Raw genomic sequence first — 25,918 nt, forward strand, 5'->3', positions numbered from 1 at the left:
TTTTTAGGAATGGTACTTATTAAGTTTTCTGATACTAAGAAATGTAAGGATACAACAGGATTCGAGAAGAAATCCTATGGCCATTTGATTTTGATAATAATGTTGTAAGCAAAAACGAGCCTAGAGACGATTGAGAATGTCGGTCAATTTGTAGACTTTAGTATTGACACAGGTGCTGATGTTTCATGTATTCCGTTAAAAGAAGCTTCTGTTAAATGCAAAATCATATTCGCAAGCCAGATAGAACATTTGAAAGCGTGGATAATAGTAAAATGTCTATAGTTGTCATAATTGATTTAACATCAGTAAAAAACGAGAATTAGAAAAAAATTAAAATGAAGGAAAGGTAAGCAAAAAGTGAATTATGATAAAAGGCATAAAGTAAAAAATCTTTCTTTAATAAAAAAAGATGATCGCCTCTGGCTGATTCATTAACGAGTATACGGCAGTGTATTAGGTGCTGATAGAAATCTGAATGCTTATGTAATAAGGACTGAGAAAAAGAGTGTTGTTAGGCATAATCGTTGCATTGCGTAGGTCAAATCGAGCGAGAAAATCTCTAGACCAGCTAAATGAATAACTCGCACGATTTGTATTTTACGATATTTGATTAATGTTTTCATTAAAAAATGAGAGATGTTGTGAGAATATGCCATAAGCGCCGCCTAAGCCTAGGGAAAGCAAGCTCAAGAGAGTGGTACGGAAAAGGGGTTCGATTAAGTCTGGTGGTCAAAAAGGCCAGTTCGATCAGCGCACAGACTCACGGGATCACGAACATTACTAAAACGTCGTTCGTATCTACTCAATCATTCCACACCCAAATATATTGTTAATGTTATTTTCAACTTTTAACATAATTATACATGTCAACAATTTGTTGACAAATTTGTGGTTGTATTAAAGGATTGAAAATGTAGGTTGAAGATGGGGTGCCGGTTGCGAACTGTGGGGAGTGCTTGAGGCACTTGCTTAAGCAAGGCAGAATGTATAGTTAATTATAATACTTTTGAGTTTTTATTTAACTGAGATAATGAGATGTAATATTTTTAATGTGTCTATTATAATGCACAGGTTAGTACATACGGAAGAGGCTTCCTTGAGAGACGAAACGTCGAAAATTTTTATTGAAATAGAAATACACACTCCATATATTGCTTATTAATTAATTAATTTATTGGATATTTACACGAAGTAAGAGAAAGAAAGAAGAACCATATAAGTTGAAAAGTATATATGTGCATCACCACTTTTAGCGATATTGAATTTGAAAAAGTCAATATAATTGTGTCCATAAATAATAATCCAGCGAGAGCGTGAACGGAATTTTTTTACCAAAAATACGCTACTTTTCTTTCTCTGTCCAGCTTGCAATAAAAGTTTGAAAAATAATCCAAATATGCAAAAACGATAGATTTATTCCTCTTCTTGTTGATGGTAGGATAATTTTGTTTCTGTAACACCATTTTGCAGGTTATTGCAGTTAGAACGGCAGTTTAATGTTTACAACAATTTTTCTCTATAAGCACACAAAACATGAACTGGATCGCGCAATGCAGCATGCAAAGCAATCTTTAGTTTCGGCTGAAATGTTTTTTAAAAATTTAAAAATAATTTATACCGATAGTTTTAGTCTGATATTCTAATTGGTCTCTTTTATTTTGTGATTTGACATGTCATTTGTAGCTAAAAATGCGGATAACCATAAAAAACTCACATACAATACAAGAAAATATACATTGTGAAAAGAAAAATAAAACGAGCATTAAATAAGAAGCGTAGAAATATAAAAATCGTATTTTGCGTCTTTTCTCAAGAGTGTTTAACTTCCGAGTACTAGTGTTTTTATATTACAAATTACAACTTTTCCACAACGATACTTAATTATTGTATCTTCGTTCAGGTACACCATTTGTTGTAGCGTCTTATAAAAGAGCGGTAAAATATTATTAGGATTTATTAATCAAGAAATAAAATATAGTGTCACTTATTAGGTATTTTGCTTATCTCACAAAAGTAAATTTGTGATGCCCAACTTTTTAATTACTACGAGTTAGCACAAACCATTTGTCGCAACTTCGTTCACTTCTTCAAAGTATTTAACGATTCCTTTTTAGCTTTGGTAGAGATGCAAAATTTTGCGATACTTACAAAAAACGTTATATTTTTTGTCATCAAATTTAAGTACATGATTATACAATTGTGCGTGATTTGCACAAAAAATATCAAGACAAGTCCTCCTCTAAAATGAAAAATTTCTTCTTCTTGCATTACTTCTGAAGTCCTGAGGTGACCGAAAAACTGCCTCGTTTGCTAGAACCTCTCGTACGCAAGCAAAATTATTGAAAGAGCTTAATGAAAATGTACAAGTAATGCAAGATGGAATACTTCAAGAAAAGTTCCAACTAATCATATCCTTACGCTCAAAGATTTATATGAATAAGCCTTAAGTTATTGCGAAAATATATTTTTCTTTTATTATTCTAAAAAATACTACTTAAAAAATCAACAAAAACTGGTTGTGAGAAGGCAAGCAGCAAAAAAGATAGCTACAATGTCATTTTACCGTTGTGTATCGTTCATTACGGAGATTAAACAATTATTATTTCAACATTTTTCTGCGTAAGAATCCACGCACTTGCATCCAACTAATGAACTTATATATGTATAAAATAAATGAAAAAAATAAATAAATAAAGTGCGGCGAAAAAATCGAGTTGGTGTGATGTCAAAACAACCTTAAGAATAGACCAGAAAAAGAAGACACTCAGACCACTCTTTTAAAAAAAAAGTGCGAAAGTAAGTTTGCTACCTGTTTTAGAAACTTTTTGTTGTGAGTATCGATAGTAAATTGTTTTGGACTGCTAAACTTACTTAAAAAATTATTTTTTAGCCCAATAACGACCACGACTGTTTTTTTGGCCACGACAGTCACTTTCTCCGGACAACTTTTTATGTTCTGTCCATTGCAGTTGGTTCCAAATGTCTGCAAGAGGCAATTTTACAAACCAACATAACTCGCCACCGTTCATCGGTATTGCAAAAATACTTCTGATCTCCACGAATCATGAGTTTTCTTAATATTGGTGAGATTCCAAGTTGGTTCCCAAAAATTGCTCCTGGGCGTCAGTTCTTAGTCTAAAAATAGTGCTGAGATTGGTTCGAATGTGTGTATGTATGATCACTGAGATGTGTGTAGGCATAGTATTCCCTTACTTGGCAGTTAACTCTTTTACACAGATGATTCTGAATGTGGGAAAGTCACCCTGAGATATTAATTATATTGTTAAATCTGCAATTTAATTTGCCACATAGAATATTAATAACAAAAACAATGTAAAAACCGAAAATTAAATAAAAATTAATTAAAAGAGGCTGATGAGAGCCCGTGAATGAGCTTTAAACCTGAGTAAAGTGCACAGAAGCTAATATTTTCGCCAGCTACCCCAGTTAAACAAAAAGTCGTTCTATGACTCATGGAAGACGGGATATCGATGAGTTTTCGCCCGCGAGCGATTTTGAGCGCGCGATATCACATTATCTGATCCTGAACCATCGCGGATTATTTTGGAGGTCTTATAATGCCTACGTTTTTCATGCAAGGTATTTTTTTATAAATCACATTAAAACCGCAGGTAGTACGAGATTTCATGAATCTTGTAAAAAAAGTAGATATCAAAGGCAACATAGAGACAGTTCAAACGGATCATTAGTAGGATCAGAAGATAAACTCCACAAAATTGAAACATTATTTAAGAAAAAGAAACGTTTAACTAATTTTTTTAGCAGTAAACTGTGCATTTACTAATGGACAAAATAAAAGAACCAAAAAAATGTTGGTAAATAGAATCCGTTGTAAAATATATAAAAATGAAAATAAGCTCTAGCAGATCATTATAGAACAATACATTCGCGAATATAACAACACTATGAACAGCTTAACGCATTTTTTACCAACGTATTAATAAATAGGAAGGAATAACTCAATTTTAAGAAATCTTAAAGTACACATGCAAATGGTTCAATGTATTAACATACAAAAAAAAAATGCCGAAAATAAATAGTGTAAAAATATAAACTAATTAGAAATAAGATGAGCACCGTCTTAGTTCTAGATTGAAGTAGTGTGTTTGCATGAACAAAAAGCGACGTAAAGTACAAATATACTGTAGTTAAAAGTAAACGAAACGAAAATTTTATAAAAAAGATCGCGAAAAATTTGTTTAAGGTAGAAGGCTACACCAGTTATAGAAACAAATTAGTTGCGTCTACATTAAAAATCATCTAGTACGTCAATTGTAATCAGTTGGTCGAAGTATCATATGCCTTTTGAAATGCAAGCATGCAAGTAGCGTGGAAATGAAGAGTAACGGAAAGAAAACAGAGGTATATCAAGCTAGCTAGCTGAAAGCTCATGCCACACTGAGCATTAGGTCTACAATTTGTCGCTAATTTGTTGCTAATTTTTTACGTCAAAAACAATTTTGTTGCTCATTCCCCTTCTTAAACGACGAAAACGTTAGCTTGATATCAAGCTAGCTGGCCACAGGTGCGTATCCCCGACTAGAAGGCAGATAGCGAGACGATATTGATACTAGAATTTGTCATTTTTTTGTCGTTCAAAAAACAGCCAAATATCGTATCTCTAGTTAGAATGCAGATATAGCTCCACAGGTTTTCTACTGTTCACGACGATGTGGTCAAGTATGTATTATGACGAGGTCATTTTTTTATTCTGAGCCGGGAAAACACCAAAACTCGACCGTCTGTAAAAATTGATGTTTTAAGCATTTTAATGTCCCGCGTACGCGTGTTTGAGTTCATTATGTTTCATGCGAGAGAAGCGGAGAGGACGACGGAGACACAGAGCCAAGGGGACGAGCAAAGAGGAGCACGAGCCAGAAAGGCGACGGGAACCATCCGAAGAAGCGAGTAAGAAGGATATGGACAATAAGCGACATGCATATTTTAATGTTAATAAGTGCCTTCGACAGCCCTTTAAAGACCATGTGCAAAAAATAGTTTTCTTAAGACGAGTATGAGTGTGTGTGTGTGTTTGGGCAGTGGAGACCAATGAGGCGCGAGAGAGATTGAAGACCAGAGCCAATGAGAAGCGATCTCGGGCACATGGGAAGGCGAGTGGGATGAGAGAGAGGTAAAAGGGAGAGGGGAGAGCCGAGGGCCCCGGAGAGTCACTTTTTCGCTAGCTCGGGAGCCAAAGACACAGTTCGCGCGCATCTCGTTTTTCTTCGTGAGCCACAGAGCAAGTCATTTTTTCGAAGCCAACCGATCGACTTCCGCCAAGGACTTCCTCGTTGAACCCCTCTCCTACGGCCGCTGACTTAGGACAAGGGGATGATGTCGCGACTCGAGGTAGGATTTAGGGGCTGCGTGCCCCGGGGCGACGGTGAGTCAGTGGTAGAGAATAGTGCGCGAGAGGGTACGGGGAGGACGGAGTGTAAGGGCGATAACTGAGTGGAGACGGGCGCGAGCAGAGTGACTGGGAAGTGTGAGGGAACGGCGTGAGGACAACGGAGTGCGGGCATGTGCAGTAAGCGGGACTGGAGAGTAGAAAGGAGAGATGTGTGGGTGAGGGGAAGCGGGTTTGAGTGTGTAAGCGAGAGAGTAAGGGAATGAGACCGGTAATAGAGACCGCCCGAAGTGACGACCCCGGTTCCAGGATGGGAGCCCAACGTGCCTGATCACCGCGCCTGTGGGCGTCCCGGGGGGGCCCGGGTCAGTCGAGTGCAGCCTTCGAAGTGAGTGGTTAATCGTGAGTGGGGAAGCGGAGTTCGTGAAGCAGGCCAATCGTGTGTGTGCGTGAAGCGGGATTTGTAAAGTGGCGTGTGCATAATTTCGAAGCGTCACGTGGGCCTCGACAGCCAGCGTGTGGCCGCCTGTCCGGCCCCAGGGCACAATTCAACGGGTGTAGGGTGCTCTCGACGCCGGGATAACCCCGGGACGACTCGCGGGTAGAGTTGCTACAGTACGATCGGGAATTTTCGCGGGCGAGCCGGGTGTTCGTCGCTTCGGCACTGGTCCTCCGTTGGACTCGAGGAGTGCGAAGTTACAGGTGCGGGAACTTTGGGTGTGCAGGTGCGTGTAGGCGTAGGTAAATATTCGAGTGCAGGGTGTGAGAGCAAAGGTGTGTGTGTACTGCGAATTGCGAGGATGTCACGCGGGAAAACGGGTGTAGGTGAAAGGTGTGCGAGCCGAGTAGTGAGAGGCAATGTAGCGACTAGCGTAGAAACCGTTCTCCTTAACTTCATCTTCTGTAAATGAAAATAAATCGATGGTTAAGGTGCAAAATTTGTGTTGTGTGTATTTATTGGTGTAGTACGTAAGGTGTGTCCTGGTTATTTCCCTCGGGAACTGTCTGCCTCCCGACGGACAGTCCGCGACGGGGCCTTCTCTAGGTAAGAGTCTACATCGGGAGAGCAGAGCGGAGCCAAGCCAAGGCGTTCAAGAGGGTATTGGGTCGCAGAATTTTGTTGGTTTCAGGTGTTGTACGGGATCGAAGATTTTAGTGCGTTGTATCAGAACGGCTTCGCGTCGACATGAAAACGTCAATTCGTCACCGAAAATGCAACGTTACAGTATCCATCTAATGCTGTGTTATTGCTGTGATATTAAACATATGGATGCCTTCTGCAAAAACTAGCACCGTTTAGAATTTTCCGATTGAATTGACATAGGAAAACCACGAATGGTTTTACTCTCCGTTAAGGCGTCGATATAGTCCAAGAAAACCTGAGATGGGAAGACCGACGCAGTCAGACAACTTTGTGGTTTTTATTGTTTAGGTGTATGTCTGTGTGTGCGAGCGCACGAGTAGCTCGTGTTATTTCATACATATGGATACATATATGTTTAGTGAAAGTAACTTATGCAGACTTAACGTACTTTAGGGTTATATACTAATAACACGTTATATACCTATATTTAATTTAAGTTCATAAGGTGGTAAGCTTTCACGAATATTGTTCAACATTTCAACGGGAAAATTTATATAAGTATTATCTGATTTCTTAACACCTTCATAGGATACATTATCAATGCTGTACGCCGGATACAGCATGTCGATCCAATAGTATTTCCTTTATTATTTGCAGTAGGAAATGTAGGATAAAGTACATGCGATGAAAAAAAATTTTTAACAAAAGCAAAAAATTTTACGTTGCTTCAATATCACTTATATCGAACTACTTATCGACCAGATAGTAAAATTTTGAGTCCCAGACTCTATACTAGAAGATTAATAAAATAATTTTTTTTGCATACATATATTATTATAAAAAGCAATAGAATACGTGTTTTTCGCAATAACCAAAAAATTCTGAGGATTAAATGTTATCAAGGTTTGAAAGATCACATAATGCGTAGTGCCTCCAATAACTCTAAAAATTTTGGAAACAATAAAGTTGGAAAATTTTTTATTTCAACTTCTATATGTATCGGTGGTACTAGGTATACGCAGAAACATTATCAAGATGCAATTGCAGTACTGCAAGAGTTTGGATGACCTGATTTCTTTATAACCGACACATGTAACCCTGAATGGAAAAAATAAAGCACATTTAAAAAACTTTACTAAACGTACCACTCCGAATAATGTACCGAATATAACTGTTAATTAATTTTAACAAAATTAATTTTAGACGATATAACTTAACACAATATTTTTGGAAAAGTCATTGCTTAGGTTTATCATTTGATTTAAAAAAAAAAGAATTACCTCTTTTTTATTTTATTGCACCATTGCATCTTAACAATAAATTATTTACTACTACAGACATAGATGAATATATTCCAGCAGAAATTCCACTTTATTGACAAATACAGAAATTAGTTATTAAACATAAGCTTCATCAATCTCGTTGAAAAGATAGTCCATGTCTTATCAGTTATCAAAAAATTTGTACAAAAAAGTATCCAAAAAAGTTTACTAATCATACTGTTTTCACAAAAAATGGATACCCAAATAACAAAAAAAGTGACAATAGATGTGATAATCACGTACATAGAATTAAAAATAGAAGTGAAAAAATTTTAGCTGATAATTTAATGGTAGTACCATACAATCTTCATTTGGTAACCACATATAATGGTGACATTAATGTTGAGTATTGTTCATCTATTTGAAGTATAAGGTATATTTTCTATTATACTTATAAATAAAGAGATAAAGTTTTACGTAAAATAACGAAAACAAATACGAGTGATAAAAAAGATGTCACAGAAATTTTTCATGAAATATCAGATTATGTATGTGGCCGCTAGTTAAGCCCCATGCAAGCAGCATGGCGATTGCTAGAGTTGCCTCTGTGTGAACGTAGTCATTTCGTATTTCATTTACCAGTACATTTCAAAAATAAACGAAAAATAGTTTTTCAAGGAAATAATATGTTTAAGGCTACAGGAAACTCCGAAACAGCATGAACGGCTTCGTTTAAATAAAATAAAACAGATAGTTTCGCAAAAAAATTAGATACGTGAAAATTCTAGAATATTACTGTTTTAATTTGATGGTCAACACTTGGGTTAGAAGAGTAGTAGTTAGACGTAATTTAACAATAGGGCGACTAGAGATAGTGTCACCTAAGGACACTAAGCGTTTTTTTTCTTCTTTAAATTAATTTTAAATTAGGCGAGTGGAAATAAATCGTCTGAAAGTTCAAAAACAGTTGATAACATTTATTATAGTACGTTTAGAAATACTGCTATTGCTTAAGGTTAAGTTAAACACGACTCTCAAATATATAAAATATTTAAATAAGCTAGTAACGTTATACTGCTATACAAACTGAGAAAATTTTTCGAATGGTTTTAAATATTTAAGAACGTTTGTGGTAAATTTATTTTGGAATCACTCCAAAAATTTCATCTGAGATTCAAAAGACGATAAACAAAACAATGCTTTATTACATTAAAATGAAATCCTTAAATTTGAAAAAAAATAATTTAAAACTTATGGATTACCAGAATCAAATAGAAAAGTAAAATCTGAAAATATTGAGGACAACAAAACTGTAATTGATTCAGTATCAAAGTATAAGGATTTATTTGTTAACCTAAATAGTGATGAAAAAATAATTTTTAATAAAATTATTAACAGTGATACAAAATTATATTTTATTAATAGTCCAGAAGGTTCTGTAAAAATATTTTTATACAAAACATTTATTTTTTATCGTTTGTTTAGAAAGAAAAAGGTTACATCTATGGCTTGGACAGAAATTGCTTCAATTTTATTACCTAGAGGAATGACGTGTCATAGAACATTTTTATTATTATTCAATTTAAATAGCATTGAAAGTTTTGTTTTAGAATACGAAGCTGATAAAAAGAAATTAGTACGAGAAGTAACTGTAATTATTTGGGACGAAGCTTTAATGATGACTAAAAAAGTTTTGAAAATAGTAGATGAAACTTTAAAAGATTTATGTGATAATCATATTTTATTTAGTGGAAAACTATTTATTTCAAGAGGCAATTTAAGACAAATACGTCTAGTGATAAAGCATGAGTATAAATTTTTAATAATTAGTGAAACTGTAAAGTCTCCTTATTGTTAATAAACATTAAGAATGAACAATAGAATCTTTTAAAACTCCACAACAATGGAAAACTGATGATGTTTGTAAACAAATTTATAAAGATGGTATAAATAGTTGCCTAAACAAAGTAATTCTAACAACTTATAACGAACTTTTGTACATTTTAAATAAGAAAATTTTCAATTGTAGTAAAGGAAAGAACATACTTATTACAGAATAGATTATACGAAAAATAAAGGTAGTGAATGTTTCTCATAGTCCCAGCTTTTTCCATGACGATCAATAAATCACCAGATCAAAGTTTTGATAAATTAGGATTTTACTACAAACGATTTTTGTTTTTTCATGGTCAACTATACGTATTGGTATCAAGATGTAAAAATCCTGAAAATATATTTATACAAAATGATTTGAAGAACTAAGCAAACATTGAACATTGTATGGAAAAACTTTTGAACCGTTAACAATTTTATGATTTGTTTGGCAACGTTTATTAGGACACAATACTTGTGAGTTCTTACTTTTAAAAAAATAGATATGCTCACATTACCAAATTATTTATGCATACTATAAGTTTGATATTTATCTTGAAAATCTTGAACTTGGGTAAAAAATTAATTTTACAAAATTGAAGAACTGGACGGACTTCAATTTCGTACAAGAAATTTTACAATCACAAAAATCGTCGTATATTTTGAAACGTCGATTTCATGATAATAAAAAATTCGTATTTTTTTTGTGCTAAATACTATTTCGATACTCTGTGATAACAATATGAAACATTAATTAATAAATATTTTAATTCATACGGTTGTACACATTTGTATGTCTTTTTTTATAAAAAAGGCCTTTATAACAAAATTTTTATCTCCGAATACTTTAATTCCAAATATAAGTTGTATTTATCATATAATAAAATATTGTGATACGAAAATAAAAGTAGTATGTATATTTTAAGAATATTGGAATACTAGAAACATTATTAAGGACGTTTATTACAGTTAGAGAAGAAATGTAGAGAGTGCAGTAAGGGGGGAGCGAGCATGCGGCAGCGCTAGCAACTGTTTTGAATTCATTTATATACCTATATATAAGCGTCTGACACTGTTTTTTTATTTAACTGCAAAAGTGACTTGTCAATCTCTCTAAAAATTGAGAATAAGACGAGTATTATATGGTATTGCGTCATGAAAAAAGAATTCGAAAAATTCTACATACTATTTTCTTATAAATTCCATTTTTATGTGACTCCTTCATAAGGTTACGTGTTATATTATAGATTTTTCAACATTAAATATTTAAAAAACAGTGTTGTGAAACGATCTCAAATTTTACATGTAACTTTCTCATATCATTACGAGCATCCTGTTCAAATTTCAGGAAGATTGTACAGAAAACGCAATGTGTGATGAACGTCCTTAAAAAAAGTAAACAAACTGAGTAACAATTGATTATTTATCGAACATGTCTATCATTTTGTAAATATTAAATTTAAATCATATGTAGTTATTGAATTTTCAAGTTTTAAACATTTTTTAGGGGGTTAGGGCGCAAATAGCGCAGGGGGGAAACCCCACTAATATATATATATATAAATATATATATATACACTACACGCACGCGTGGGTGTACACGCACACACACATACACACACATAAAAGTTCCTAATACACCTCTATGTATACTAGTGAACTGGAACACGCTCCGCGTGACAATCTCTTACTGAAATTTATAAATCTGTTGCGGATTCAATTTGAATACATGTATATTTTTATAGACTAAAATGTGTTTCAAAAATTATTCAAAAATAAATTCTAAGATTTACATGGAATTAAAAAAGATAAGATACAGGTACAGATACATTAAATAACTTCAAAAACAGGTAACACATCTCTATTACCATTACCATAGTTTGGAAAAAAAATTTTAACTTTGACTAAATTACAAATTAAATTAATTCATTTTTATAAAAAGAATTTTTTTTTAAACATTTCACTTTGTCACGTGGATAGCTAAAAAATTAATCGTATAAGAATCATAAACATACTTATCTTAATTTTGGCTTATGTCAGTGTAACACAATTTTATAAATATTTTAATATTCATACGAATAATATTAGATTCTCTGAAAAAAATTACACTTTGTGTAACATCACAATTCTTTGACGTTTTTTTAAATTTAAAATCATTTGATGTTAAATATTTCTCTCCTTGAATTAATTTTCTTGAATTTTGTTTCAACAGCGTTATTGGTATTAATAGAAAAGTTTTAAAAGGTATATTATAAAAATAACTGTAAGTTGAGCTCTTTAGTTTTTGTTTTTATGTACATGTTATTTGATTGAAAATAATTGGATATTAGATATTTGTCTCTTAACATTAATCATTTTGAATGTTGTTTAGACAGCCCTTAAAGAAATAATATAATAGTTTTAAAATTTATATTATGAAAATAAACGCAAAGTTGAACTCTTTAGTTTCGTAAACGGTTATAAATCATTTTTTTTTTAGTGTACATTATGTACTGTCTAGGTTGAAGATAGTGTAGTTAGACAGAAAATTTTTGTCTACTCGTGGTACGTAGGGCTACTGGCAAGGACAACCGTTTGATACCTCATATAATTATATACTGTTTTTTTTGTTTTAGTATGATGTATCGTTATGTAATTTATTTTTACCAATACAATTGACAAACGTATGAAAGATTTTTAAAAAATTAATCCAACCCACCATGGCAAATCCTCAAGGTGGAGAAAAAGTTTGCTAAAATTTTGTATTTATACAGATTTTTCATGTTATAACTTAGACAATTCAATACAGTAGAAGTATTTTTAAAGGTAAATATAAATGAGGAGACATACAGTAGCAAACTTATCTTAACGGATACTCAAAAATTGAACAGTATATTTTCAGGTACAATTTAGTTTTCTGAGTTTATTTTTCCACTTACCACCGAATTGGTTGAATTACTTACCATAAAATATCATAAAATTTTCATGTTATTTTTTCTATAAAATGTAAATTAATTTAGTTAGAAAAAAATTAGGAAAAAGTAAAGGGGTAAGGTGTTGCAAGACTCCCAAATCACTATATTAAGACAAACGAATTCGACTTTATTAGTTGATGCGATTACAATACAATCGGATAGGGTAGCGAGGCGGTGCACAAAACTGCAAGGGGGATCTGAGGGGGGATTGACTTTAATTCCTTAAAAATTTTCTTTTGTTAAAATAGTTAAGAAGTAAAGCGAATATTTCTTTAGTGGGGGGAGAGGGGTGAGAGAAAAAAATTCGACTGACAGTGTGGAGGGGGGTGGCATGACCCTATACAACCAATGTAACTAGATACCTAACAGGACAAACAGGAGTTAAAATGTACAGTAACTGAAAACAAGAAACTTAAGGCATGAAAATGTTCAAGGATAACACGAGGGACATAACAGAAGAAGGGTTGAAAATTTTGAAAAAATTTATAGGCGGATTGGAAACTGGTATCTAATATGGTAAAAAAATTTCAACTAGTAGAAGATTAACCACTTTAGTAGTGACCAACAGCTTGAGCTGAATTTTTTTTCCGTTGACCCTTTAAAACTAAAATAAGTCTGGTTCCTCATTCAAGCACAAATACAAAATAACATTCTTAGCTCGGGAGTATTTATTTCCTTTATACCTTCAAGCTCCGTGATCCCTGCTTGACAGCATTCACAAGATTTATTCTCAATTCGATTTTTTAGACAGATTTACAAAACATTTTAAATAGTAATTTTTGCATTTATTATACAAAAAATAAGATAGGTCATGTAAATTTATATATCAATATGCACATGTAAATTTCAAAATGTGGTGATAGTCAGAATCTTTTACTGATCATGATAAAGCAGTACCCTTACTTTAAAGCTGTAATGTGATGTGTTATTAATGTGTATCTAAGTAAAGAAATACGTTATCAATTATTGGTTAATAATATTTTCTACTGGTAAAAAAAGATAAACGAGTTTTTGATGCAATAATGTAATAACGTAATTACTGATAATGTAGTAATGAAATACTTGCTTGAGGAGCGGCGTTGGCTCAGTGGTAAGCTTACTGTTCTTGGGGTCATGGGTTCGATTTCCGGTGAATGCAGATTTTCTCGAAAACTGTTTTCATCGGGAAAAGTTCCTATGTAACCCCGGCTGTTTCGGGGCAGGTTTTTCCGTGAAATTTTCCTTCAGAGTTCTTCAGAAACAGTGTTAGGGCTATTGGTATGAATTATCGGATCTGATGTGCTAGACAGGGATCACCGACCTTACCAGCGAGAAGTGGTCCCTGAAACATGTGGCTTCTCCACGGATACTCACTAGCCTAGATTCGATAATTACTATAATAAGCAGTTTAAATTTGTAGGGACAGAAAAAAAATTAATAGAAAAAGAGTTGACATCGATTTATTATACACTCAAAGTGGTAAAATTTTGAAAAATTACTGATATATTCGTAATCAAAGACATGAAAAACTATAGAATTGATATGCATTATTAATATTGTAAAAATATTAAAACTTTTGTATAATTGTAATAGTCTTGTGATATAAAAGTTATGTAATTCTTAAATTTTTTTTAATAATTTTGTTCCCATAAACCGAAAATAAAATTTTGTTGATATGCAACACCATCCGAGAAAAATTGGAATTCTTTATTTCCGTGGTAATTTCATCACATAATTTTACAAAACTGTATAGATTGTCTAAACGGACCGTGAAGACATGAATTAATTACTCAGGACCACAAAAAAGTCAGAATAATTCTATTGAACCTAGCTGACTCTATGATTTTCAGGTCACTGAAACCAAACCCGGTGTCATCGTTGCCCTAGCACGTCGAAATTTTGTGAAATCTAATCTCAAAACGTCGAAAAATCGAATAATGTAAGTTTAACGACAAAATTCTGTAAGTTCGTGCGACCCATAGCCCTTTTGACCAAAGATTTTTAGCAGACTAGCCTTCATGCACAAGGAAACAACATTGAAATCACTTCCTGAACCATCAAACCTCACCCAACCTAACCTCAAACCTCTAAGAATTCAGTAACTTAAGCTTTTTAACAAGTTTTCGGAAAGCTTTAAACATGAGTTTAGATATAGGATTACTCTATGACACTCTAAAGACCAAGAACCTAACACAAATGCCCCCAAAAATGTAATAAGGTAAGTTTTTCGACGAAATTCCGTAAATTTATGCAACTTATGGCCCCTACATAAAAGATTTTCAACAGATTAGTCTTAATACAGAAGAACTGCTTATAATGTTATAATATGGCTAAAAAAGGTTTCGGTTTTAGGGCTGTTGTCTCAAAGATCTTTGGTTTAAAGTTACATGGACTGCATAAGTTTACAAAATTCTGTTAAAAAGTTTGCGTTATTGGATATTTAAAGTTAAAAGTTAGTTTTTCAGGTCTTCCGTCGCTCAAAGAACAGTTGTAAAACAGTTGGTTTGTCTTTAAAAGCTAGTCTGTTAAACATCTTTAGTTATAGTTGCCATGGGTTACGTAAGTTAACAAAGTTACGTAGGAAAACTTACGTAATTTGATTTTTAGGGGTGTGAGGTTAGGTTATTTGAGCTTTGGTGTATCAGAAAGTGATCCTATGATTTTTAGATTACGTTAACAGCTACTTTGTTAAAGATCCTAAGTTATATGACTAATGGGTGCATGAATTTATAGAATTTTGTAAAAAAGCTCAAGTTACTGTATTTTCGGTGGTTTGAGGTTAGGTTGTGCGAGCATTGATGGTTCAGAAAGTAATTTGTACGATGTTGGCTTCTGTATAAAGGCTACTCTGCTGAAAATTTTTTGTTAGACGGGCTATGGGTTGCATAAATTTACGGAGTTTTGTCGAATAACTTACGTTTTTACATTATTGAGGAGGATCGAAATTAGGTTACTTGAGCTTTAGTGTATCAAAAAGTGATCCTATGGATGTTACCTTATGTTTAAAGCTACTTTGTTTATGATCTTTAGTTATAGAACCAATAAGAATAAAAGTTTTCTTTGGTAAGAAGGGCCATGGCTTGCATGAATTTACAGAATTTTGTCGAAAAACTTACATTATTTGATTTTTCAAGGTTTTGAGGTCAGATTTCACAATATCTCGAAGTGCTGGGGTAATTCTGATACCAAATTTGGTTTCAGCAACCTGATAAACATAGAGTCAGCTAGGTTTGATAAAAGTATCCTGACTTTTTTTTGTAGTCCTGTGTTATAGATAAGTGAAAAAAAAGCCGTATGATACATCAAGATTTATTTGAACAACATAGAAAGTAAAGAAATCACAAGCTTATAATTAGTTGTCATTACTGTTGGTTAGTATCATTATATTAATTTATTAATTAATACAAAAAGTGTACACAAGCTAAACAGTTACTATCATTACGATCCTTATTCGATCTATTTTGTATACGATGGCTTTATACACTAAAGCTGGTATAAGCTACGCCCTTGTAAAGCCACAACTTATATTTCTTTTAATATGGTCTGATCCTTTTATTCTAGTCTCATGAGACAGTAGTATGTACTTTAGAAGCAGTTATAAAAACTCTATACAAAACAGAATTCTTATTTGGAAGGACGTTTAGTAAAAGTAGATATTGGGTATTCTGCAAGGTGTCAAAATAGCTCTTGTTTTGTGCTGAGTAAGTCTATTACACGCATTTAAGTACTCATAAAAATAATAAGTTGAGATCATGAAATCACTTAATGCCTTTGTTTTACGATGGTTATATTGTCAAGTGCTATAACAAGTAAGGAAATCTAAAGGGTCTTTTGTGTAAAAAAAATTTTTTAGTCGATTAAGATAGTAGTGCTTTGATGACTTATTGATTTTAGATGGCTTTCAGAATTGGAATATACAGATAAAAAAGGAAATTAGAAAACTTTTTGTATTTACATAGAAAAAATAGATACTTTACGACTTTCCTTCTTATTTTCAAAAAAATTTTGTCCTAAACAAAGTGTATCTACAATTTTAATGAAATTAGAAAAAATTTTATAGTTCGATCTTAATTCACAGACTGCATTCTGTTTTGTAGTGTTTGCATTTCTACTATTGAATAAAAAATTTTTTTTTAAATGCAGCCGTTAAAGTCACCAACCATACTACTTATTCACAAGTACGCTACGATACCATCATAATACCTATCCATTTGTAATGTCAATATTTAAATACAAAAATATAACTTAATTTTTACAGAGATTGCTTTTCAACTGGATAATATGGATAACAACAGTATATCCTTTAATCACGGATTTAATCGCCACAGAAAAAAAAATACGTAGTGTAGTGTGTTTGATCCCTACCCCAGAGAGGCTATTTTATTCATTTTTACTTATTTCATAAAAATTTCAAGAAAATTAGGGTCTTTTTTGATTTTCAATTTTAAGTATACTTGCTATTGAAAAGTGCATGGTTAATTTTAGGAGCACCTACATAAAAGTGCTACCATCTTTAAATGTACCAATTAATACGATAAGCAATGTATAAGTATTGCTTGTCTATCTCGTAGTCACATTTAATTTTTAATTTATCAACAAGTATCAGAATCATCTTTCAACTTAGCGATAATGTAAGTCAAGTGTAAGTAATTAAATATTGCACAATTTTCATCGATAATTAAATTATTAAACTTATGTTGATTTTTTGTTTTCTGCAAGACAGGAAGTTCCATTAGGGTTAGAAATCATTTTTACTTTCATTTTAGTTTGGAAATTTTAAACTAAGGAAAAAATGAATAAATTTAATTACTCTTTGAGAATTTCATAACTTTTATTAAGGATAAAACTAATTGTTCTATATACTTAACCGTGTTTCCCTGCTTTTAAATAAAGATTGACCAACATGTTATTTGTTAAAAAATTCGGTATGATTGAGTCGAAACTACAATCACGGATAAGATAGTATGTAGGATAGTACAAATTATTATTGCGACATTTTACTTCTTACCAAAGTAAATGTTTGTGCGTGTATTGAAAATATACAAAATATATTGAACTTACATTTTTCTTAACATATTCTCTTGTTTCTACTGGAAAAGCAAGCCATCTTTGTTGATACTGTAGTTTTAAATTTGAATCTTTAGACGTCAACTGATTTTTCAACTGGAGACCTGCTGCCATTCTAACAACAGTACTAGCAGCAGCAGTAACGAGAACTTCACTAAGTTTTTTGATAAATTCATGCTGAAACATTAAATAATTTTTAATTTATAAAATATGATGGATAAGTTTCCAAGTACAAAGACAGAATAAATATAATCAATATATTTAAAAAAGCTGTATTTTCTCACGGATAACTATACGTATCGTTATCAAGATACAAAACAAAAGAGGGATATTTATGCAAATTGAACGTAAAAATCGTTCGAAATTAGAAAATGTTGTTTGGAAACAAATTTTTGATTAAGAGGAAGAGGAAGTAGTTTTTGAAAAAAAAAAAAAAAAATTAAGGAATTGAAAGCTATATCACATAAATTAAAACAACATTATTCAGTGGTAGCAAATGACGTGTTGATATTTTATTATGTTCAAATTTTTTTTTAAATCATTAAAGTTAAAATTTTGATTCAGGATAACTATTTATAACATTTGTCTAAATAAGATTATTCTTTGAATGTTCTTTAGCAAATTTGGATAGAAATTTTTCGATCCAATCTTTTTGTCATCAAATTTCCTATAAAGTAGACACTTTCGTCAATTTATCACTAATTGTTTGTAACATGTTAATGGCAAAAAGGTGCGAAAAAAACTTTTATACCGAAAAACTTTGGATTGACATGAAAAAAACTGTCAAGTTAATTTTAACATATCCGTTCTAAAATGTGGATATTAAGTAGCATATAGTAAAAATATCCACTTGTAAAATTGCAAAATAATTGATAATTTTTTTTTTCATTGATTTTTGAAAGTAAAACTTTAAAGTAGTATTACAAACTTTGCAGTCGGTTTAGCAACATTTTGCTTCGATAAAAAAATTTTATTTGAAATTAGCTATAACAACATGGGAAGAAAAATTAATTTTTGTGAATTTTGACGTTTTACCAGCAAAAATTGTATTTTGCAACTTACACAATTGCAAATAACTTAGTCAATTTTGTATATTTTCTTTCTTATTTAACGTCATTGGATTTGTCATGAAAAATACATATTAAAAAAAAATGCCGTAGCTCTTTCCGAAGCCAAGATACCAGAAATTTATGTTTTTTGCATTAATGGGCTATTAGTATGTATAAAAATTGAATTATTAATTCAATTTTTTATTGAAAAAAAAATTGTGTATTATCTTCATATATTTCTGCATCATACTGCCGAGCCACTTCATCAATTTTATTGAAAGGGAAGCTCAAGAAAAATCAAGAAAGTAACATTTCAACAGCTGGGGCAGCTCAGTGCTCTTATCTGCACCCCTATCTTACGACTAGTTGGCCGAACGGTTGCAGTGCTTATGTGTCAAAACACGGGCTACAGCTGGCGATTGAATTTCAATTAGTTGTTTTACATAATTATACAGTCACAAACGCAGTTTTCAACATTAAACATGCTTAACAAATCTTTACTTATTATATCTTCATTGTATTACAAAAAAAAAATTGATCTATTGAAATAAAGATTTTTATTCTTCTTATATAGTTGGTACTTAAAAGTACAGTTGGCAATTTTTTTTTCATACACTTTTCTAAACAATCTTTTACTTCAGTTAGGCTCAAATAGTTTAATTTGTGCAAAAATAAGTAAATACTGGTCAGGAAAAAAATTCTTCAATATTGAGCACCTTCAAGTTTTAAATAATGAAGACAGCTGTATATACGACGATTCATCAAAATTACTTTCAACCCCGCACAAATTTGATACTTATGTAACGTAAAAGTTTGTGTAAGTTGCACAAAACAATTTTTGCTGGTAAAACGTTAAAATTCACAAAAATTAATTTTTCTTCCTTTGTTGTTATAGCTAATTTCAAATAAAATGTTTTTATCGAAGCGAAATGTCGATAAACCGACCGTGAAGTTTGTAATACCACTTCAAAGTTGTATTCAGGTTCAATGGACTTCTTGTGCTTTTCCTGATTGGATGCGCACCAGCTACAAACCTTATTTTTCCTACTGAAGGTGCACTAAATATCTAAATGTTAAAAAAACGCCATAAGTAGGAAATGGTAGTTATCGTACCTGGTGGCGCATGTCGCCAGGGCAAGCACCAGGCCCGAGATACCTATAAAACAGAGCCTGAGGGACTCCTTGTACTTGCCCTGGATGGATGCGCACTAGGTGCAATCCTCAAAAGCGCCCAAGGTAGGAAAAAGATTTTTCCGCCTTCTAACTTCAAAACAGCACCTTCGTCACTTGATTTTGGGTTCTCAGACGGAAAAATAGTATACGAAACTCGTTCGAAAATGTTTCTTTACGAACCTCATTACAGCCCTCGCCTTCGGCTCGTGTCGTAAACCTCTCGGTACGTAAATCGAAGCCTTTGCAAACTCGTACGCAATGTACTATTTCATCATACGCTGACGGGAAATTCACATTTTTGTCCTAATTTCAGGCTGGGAAATTATGCATTTCTGACCAGAACGGGAATCTTTTTGTTGTGCACCAAAGTACTGTGCAGCTCTCTCCTAGTTACTTTCTTAGGTCAGTCGTCAGATACAAATGTGTATATAGCTATAGTCGATAATGTACTGCACTCAGCTGACGAAAATCATAACATTTGAATCATAACTTCAATACTTATGCAGTGCAGATGTGCAGATTTCAGAGTGTAACATTAATAATTTTAGCAAGTGAGTAGTGATATACTCAACAATTAAAAATAATCGAGTACTCAGTCTCTATACGTCTGAGAACTGAAAGCGATTCTGTGAGTACATTAATAGAACTTATGTATTTGGTAACATACCTATATGTCTGTTTTGATTCCAAGTAGATTTTTCACGTAAGAAAACGACCGAAACAGGAACATAACATACTAATATAATTCCCATAGTGCCGATGTAAAAAATTTCAACATAAATTTTGTGTGTAATTGAATTTTCTATGTAATTAAACGATTTCTACGAGCGTGGCTGCTGCATACAGTACCAGGGTTGCTATATATTGTTGCTTTCCATCTAAATTGCTCTTTACTTCCCTAGAGTCCCTAGATCAACAAACGCATGACTGTTCACAATGAACGACGCAACGACTGCGTGTTGATTTCAATTCTGGTTATTTACGAACCCAACTAAGTCCTTTTTTAGATTTCCTAAAAGTAGTCATGACAAAGTTACCTTTTTTTTTTTCATTTTTAAGAGATTTGTAATAATTCTTTCATATTTTTTTCACCCAATAGTTTTCAATAATTGTAAATTATATCTTGTTCGAAAAAACGATTGTTCTCTTCACCAGAGGCAAAGCGAGGGCATAAAGTACTTTTCACGCTTATGTCATGAGCCCTAAGTGGAACTTTTTTGCCTTCTGGGTGCAAAGTAATCCTGATTTTTTTAACACAGAAACTTTTTTTTTCGTAATGTAGAAGCAGTAGAATAATTAAAATAAGATGAATATTTTTTTTTTAACACTGTGTAGCTAATAGGTGTTTTCCATATTATTTTTGTGTGAAAAGTCGAACTTTCCACATTAATTTGATCAAAAGTGTGCGGAAAATTTCATTTTTACGAGTGTTACAAAGAATTCATAATACACAGGAGATAGTTATTTATGTAATAAGTGCGGAAAAGACGATTTCCCGCACAAGTATGATCGCACGGCACGTGTTACCGTCGCTGGCTACGAGTGCAAGTCTATCACACGACTGCGGGAAATTGTCCCGCATGAGTTGCGTACAAGTTTTTTAGAAATAAGTGTGCGGAAAATAGGTGTTTTCCGCACTGATATAAGTGTGGAAAATCGATTTTTCCATATAGTGTGCGCAAAATGTGTGCGGAAAATATTTTCTGCATACTGTGCAGAAAAACCTTTGCCGCATATTATGTGGGAAAATCGATTTTCCACACTAATATCAGTGCAGAAAACACCTATTTTCCGCACACTATTGCGATATAGTAGTTTTCCTACGAGTTTAAAAAGTCTTTGTTTGCGAACCGAGAAGTTTGCGGCCCGAGCCGAAGGCGAGGTCCGTAACGAGGTTCGTAAAGGAGACTTTTCGAACGAGTATCGGAAAACTGCTTTTTTGCCCGAGAAAGTACCAGCCTCCCAAAACCACCCGAGTGCGGAAAAAAAGTTTTCCGCCCTTGGGCAAAAAAGCAGTTTTCCGATACTCGTTTGAAAGTCTCCTTTACGAACTTCGTTACGGACCTCGCCTTCGGCTTGGGCCGCAAACCTCTCGGTTCGCAAACAAAGACTTTTCAAACTCGTAGGAAAACTACTATTTTTTTTATCATAGCAATTTTAAACAAGCAATAACTAGTCAATCATTACACATACAAAGATGTGAAATCTAATGAAAATAACTAGTAGAGTCGGTCTTTTTACTTTTTAAAATGTGGTAAATATGAATTAGTTAATTTTGAATGTAATGTAATCAGACAGTTAAACGAGCATATTTGCTAACACAGACAAATAAAATATAAGTTCCAGTTATTCAAAACAATATATTTGTATAAAACCATATAATTTTAACCATGTAATAAATTTTCGAAAAAAATTTGTCATTTTGATGAAATTGATTTTTTTGATAGTTTTTAAAAAATGAGAATGGTTTTTTTTTTAGAATGATCACTTCATTTGTTTGGACGTCGGAAAGGGGGCTTCGCTTCTCATACCCCATTATCAGAGGCTTTGCCCCCTGGACCCCGCACAGCATTTCTGGCGAATCATACATTTAACACCTTAGTTTGAGTACATACAACTGTAAATAATGGTAAAAAATTCATTACACTTATTATTTACGAAGCATAAACCTCATATATATGTGAATAATACAAGGTGCATAAGCCTTTAACGTGTTCTTTTCATTAATTACTTCAAAATTTATATCAATTATTGTCGCACATATTACGACAAATTTTGAACGTCACTCGTGCGGACGTTTTCCCGAACTATGTGATTGCACTCGATATTGATGCCAGTAATTCGTACCATGTGATCAAACTCGTGTCACACAATTGCGTGATTGACTGGCACTCATTCTCGTCAACTTTGACTACTAGTATGCATTAATCTCAACTTTCGGTTTTTCTTCATTAAAGTACAAAAAAAAATTGTGCATATAAGTATCATATATTATACTTCAAGTTTCACATTCTTTAATTAAATCTCACTTTGCACTCTTAAGAAGAAAAAAATTAAACGCCAATCGAGCGCAAGACTTTGCACCCTTGTGCGAACTTTGCGCCTTTCCGACTACGTGGGCCCTATAGGGCGCAAAGTAATTTTCTGTCCATAGGCCTAAAGTAGTTGACGGGCGCAAAGTTAGCCTGTGGGCGCAAAGTGCGACTTTGTGCGCTCGTGGCGTATTGTACTATTAAATGCTCTGAAAGTAAATTATAATATATTCTAGAAACTTTGTAGAGAATATCGAACGGAAATTCCCGTCTGGAAAGTATGTTTTGAAGAATTATATCTTAAAAAAAAAAAAAAAGACTTTTAATGTATTAAATTCATAGATATACTTTAATACAATCAGAGTTTCAAAAGATAGTTTTGTATGTACACTATAACTAGAAAAATTTTTGAAGTAATTTAAATCATAGTTTTACGAAACATTTAATTCATGAATATGTCTATGGACCAATGGTAAGTGATACTTATAAATACGTCTTAAACAAATGAAATCACAGAGGATATTAACGCATTAATTCTACAGTTATAACTACTCAAATAGTTTGAAATTAACAAATTATTGTGTACACTCTATAATAATATAAAACTATCTAAAATGTTGTAACCGTTGTAAAGGAAAAAAGTACTTTAAATTTACTCTAATTTTCAAATAATTTACTTTTAATTACGAAAAATTATTGTCAATAAATTTTCAATTGAGATCAAAAAACCAATGATTAAAAAAAAACTTTACACCTTATGTTAAAAATCCAAAATACTAAAAAAAATCAATTTAGTTTTAAAAATTATGCATGTAGTTGTAGTGCTATTTAAATTAAAATTGATTGTCGTTCATATCATATTATGTATTGAATTACTTCTTTGCATAAAATTACTTTATACAATGCTCTAAAATGTATATAAACAACTTGTAATAGATTTGAAAACAAGTGAAATCTTATATAATTTCTTAAGTTCAAATACTACTTCAATCGTTAAGTTCCTTAAGCTCCTTAATTCCACTACATAAGCATGTATGAGTAAAAACTGATAGGATATTTCTTAAAATAACGATACATCAGTGCTGTTTGTGTAGAACAGTTCGTACTAGACTGTCGAGTCTTTTAACCAATAATCATACTTAATAAGGCTTCAAAATAAATTTAAGGTTGCTGCCATTTTTAAAAGTAGTTAATGTCAGCTAACTTACTATAATTTAGAAGTCTAACCTCCGTACTAGGTACGTATACAAAGGAGGTGGTAAAAAAAGGTAAAATGATATCTTGCGATGACCACTATTTTGTATTTTTAATAATAGTGCGCAACTGGTCGTAATCTATTTGTCATACAATAGTGTTTAATACACACATAAGGAAGGTTGTAAGAATATTAATGATTTTCCATTTTGTATTGACTTTCACTATAGAATTTTCATAATAACGTTCTATTTTGCAGTCACAAAAACTAAATTTTACTTTCTAGAATATCTCATTTAATATTCATATCACGAAAATCCTACAAATATTAATACGCCATTTTAATTTTTAAAAGATATAATACACTATAAAGTATTTTACGTACTGTAACAACTAATTTGATTATCTTTCTAACAAGGTTGTAACGATGGATGAAATCGTAAATATACAAAACAACGAAAACCATGAGCATTTTTTAGCTACCACATTGCTACTGCTATCTTGAATCTTTGAGTAAGGTAAATTTCCCTATACATGGAATATGAAAATTCATGTATTTGTTATACAACTTACTTGACAAAAAAATTGTGATAGTTGTATAATATATTATGTATCTTTATGAACTCACAAGAAAAATTTCATTTTACATACAATAAATGAACAATTTTCAAGACAATTCTATAAATACCCGATCGGAAAGTTAGCAGGGCTCCGAAGCTAGTTAGCAGGGCTCCCAAGCTTGTTAGCTGGGGCCTATGTGAGTTGCCTATGTGGTACCAAACTAGGATTGTAATGGGGCTCTGTGTGGGCGCTAACTGGGGCCGAGAAAGTTACCATCTACCTAGCTTTTCTTGTACGCATTGAAAGATTCCAGAGCGGAGAGGTGTATATATATATATATTTTGGGGACAGCTGTATAACTGTGTATATCGCAGATTGTATGTGTGTGTTAAAAAGTAAGGCAGTAATTACTTATATTAAGTATTAAATACGAAGACTCACTTAACTTTTATTATTTTAATAAATTACTACGGGTGACAAAAAATGACGTTTATTGCTGTTAAATTTAAAAAGAGTTCGTAGGTATATTAAATTTTGAAGCGTGGAATAATCAATGAAGTGGGAGTATTTAATAATGAGAATAATTTGCAAATAAATTATGCTAATGAATGTCATTACGAATAAGACTTATATGCGTCGCCTACGTTAATTCTTAAATTTTATTTTAAAATCTCTCTTTATTCTTCGAGCCCTGTCCTTTATAGGTTAATTGGGATGCCAATATTGGCCCCACAAAATCCCTCATTACACTGCGCCATATACCTCTATGTATTTGCCCTGGTTGGACCTACATGTAGGCCCAACATGAAGCCCTCTTAAGCTTTCTGATCGGGTAGGGACAAAGTCGTACATAACCTATCTTTTGAACTGTACGTATAATGGCACCAAACTTAAATGAGGAATTTATATACTTCTAGTAAACAGATAAGCGATATAATTTTTATTAAATAAAATAGTGTTCTGAAAGTGAAAAAACTTTAATTTTCTTAAAATATTATACTAAATCTACGTTTTTTCAAAAGTTTCATAAATAGGGACATAATACGAGTATATACATATAGGGACATAATACGGTACAACGTGTCATAATTATGTACATTTTGATCTTATAATCTTTTTATAAAATTTAATATTTTAACAATTAAGAACCATATTTAAAAATTAGAATAATAATGGTGAATTTACAGCGCACCAGCTAATACCAAAATTTTTACTGTTAAAGCTCAGAGTTAGGAAAAAAAATTAAAGAAGCAGGTATGATAAAATGTATGGTCATAGTAGGGACATTTACCTTATCAGCTTTGCTTTTGAGTTATGATGCAT

At 32.4% G+C, this 25,918-nt stretch overlaps 1 protein-coding gene across 2 annotated transcripts in view; it reads right to left on the minus strand.

Moving 5' to 3' along the window:
* Positions 1-25,918, minus strand: part of Fs(2)Ket (Importin subunit beta Fs(2)Ket) — a 342,528-nt gene that overhangs the window by 227,784 nt on the left and 88,826 nt on the right. For both annotated transcript variants that reach the window (XM_089595816.1, XM_014355220.2), the window contains exon 3: positions 17,581-17,763. In XM_089595816.1, the coding sequence (XP_089451942.1) occupies positions 17,581-17,763 (183 nt within the window). The remainder of the gene's footprint in view (positions 1-17,580; positions 17,764-25,918) is intronic.

Source organism: Copidosoma floridanum, unplaced genomic scaffold, assembly GCF_036245765.1.
Source record: "Copidosoma floridanum isolate Cflo_tuat_1 unplaced genomic scaffold, Cflo_Japanese_pri ptg000028l, whole genome shotgun sequence".
In the NCBI taxonomy this organism is placed as follows: Eukaryota; Metazoa; Arthropoda; class Insecta; order Hymenoptera; family Encyrtidae; genus Copidosoma; species Copidosoma floridanum.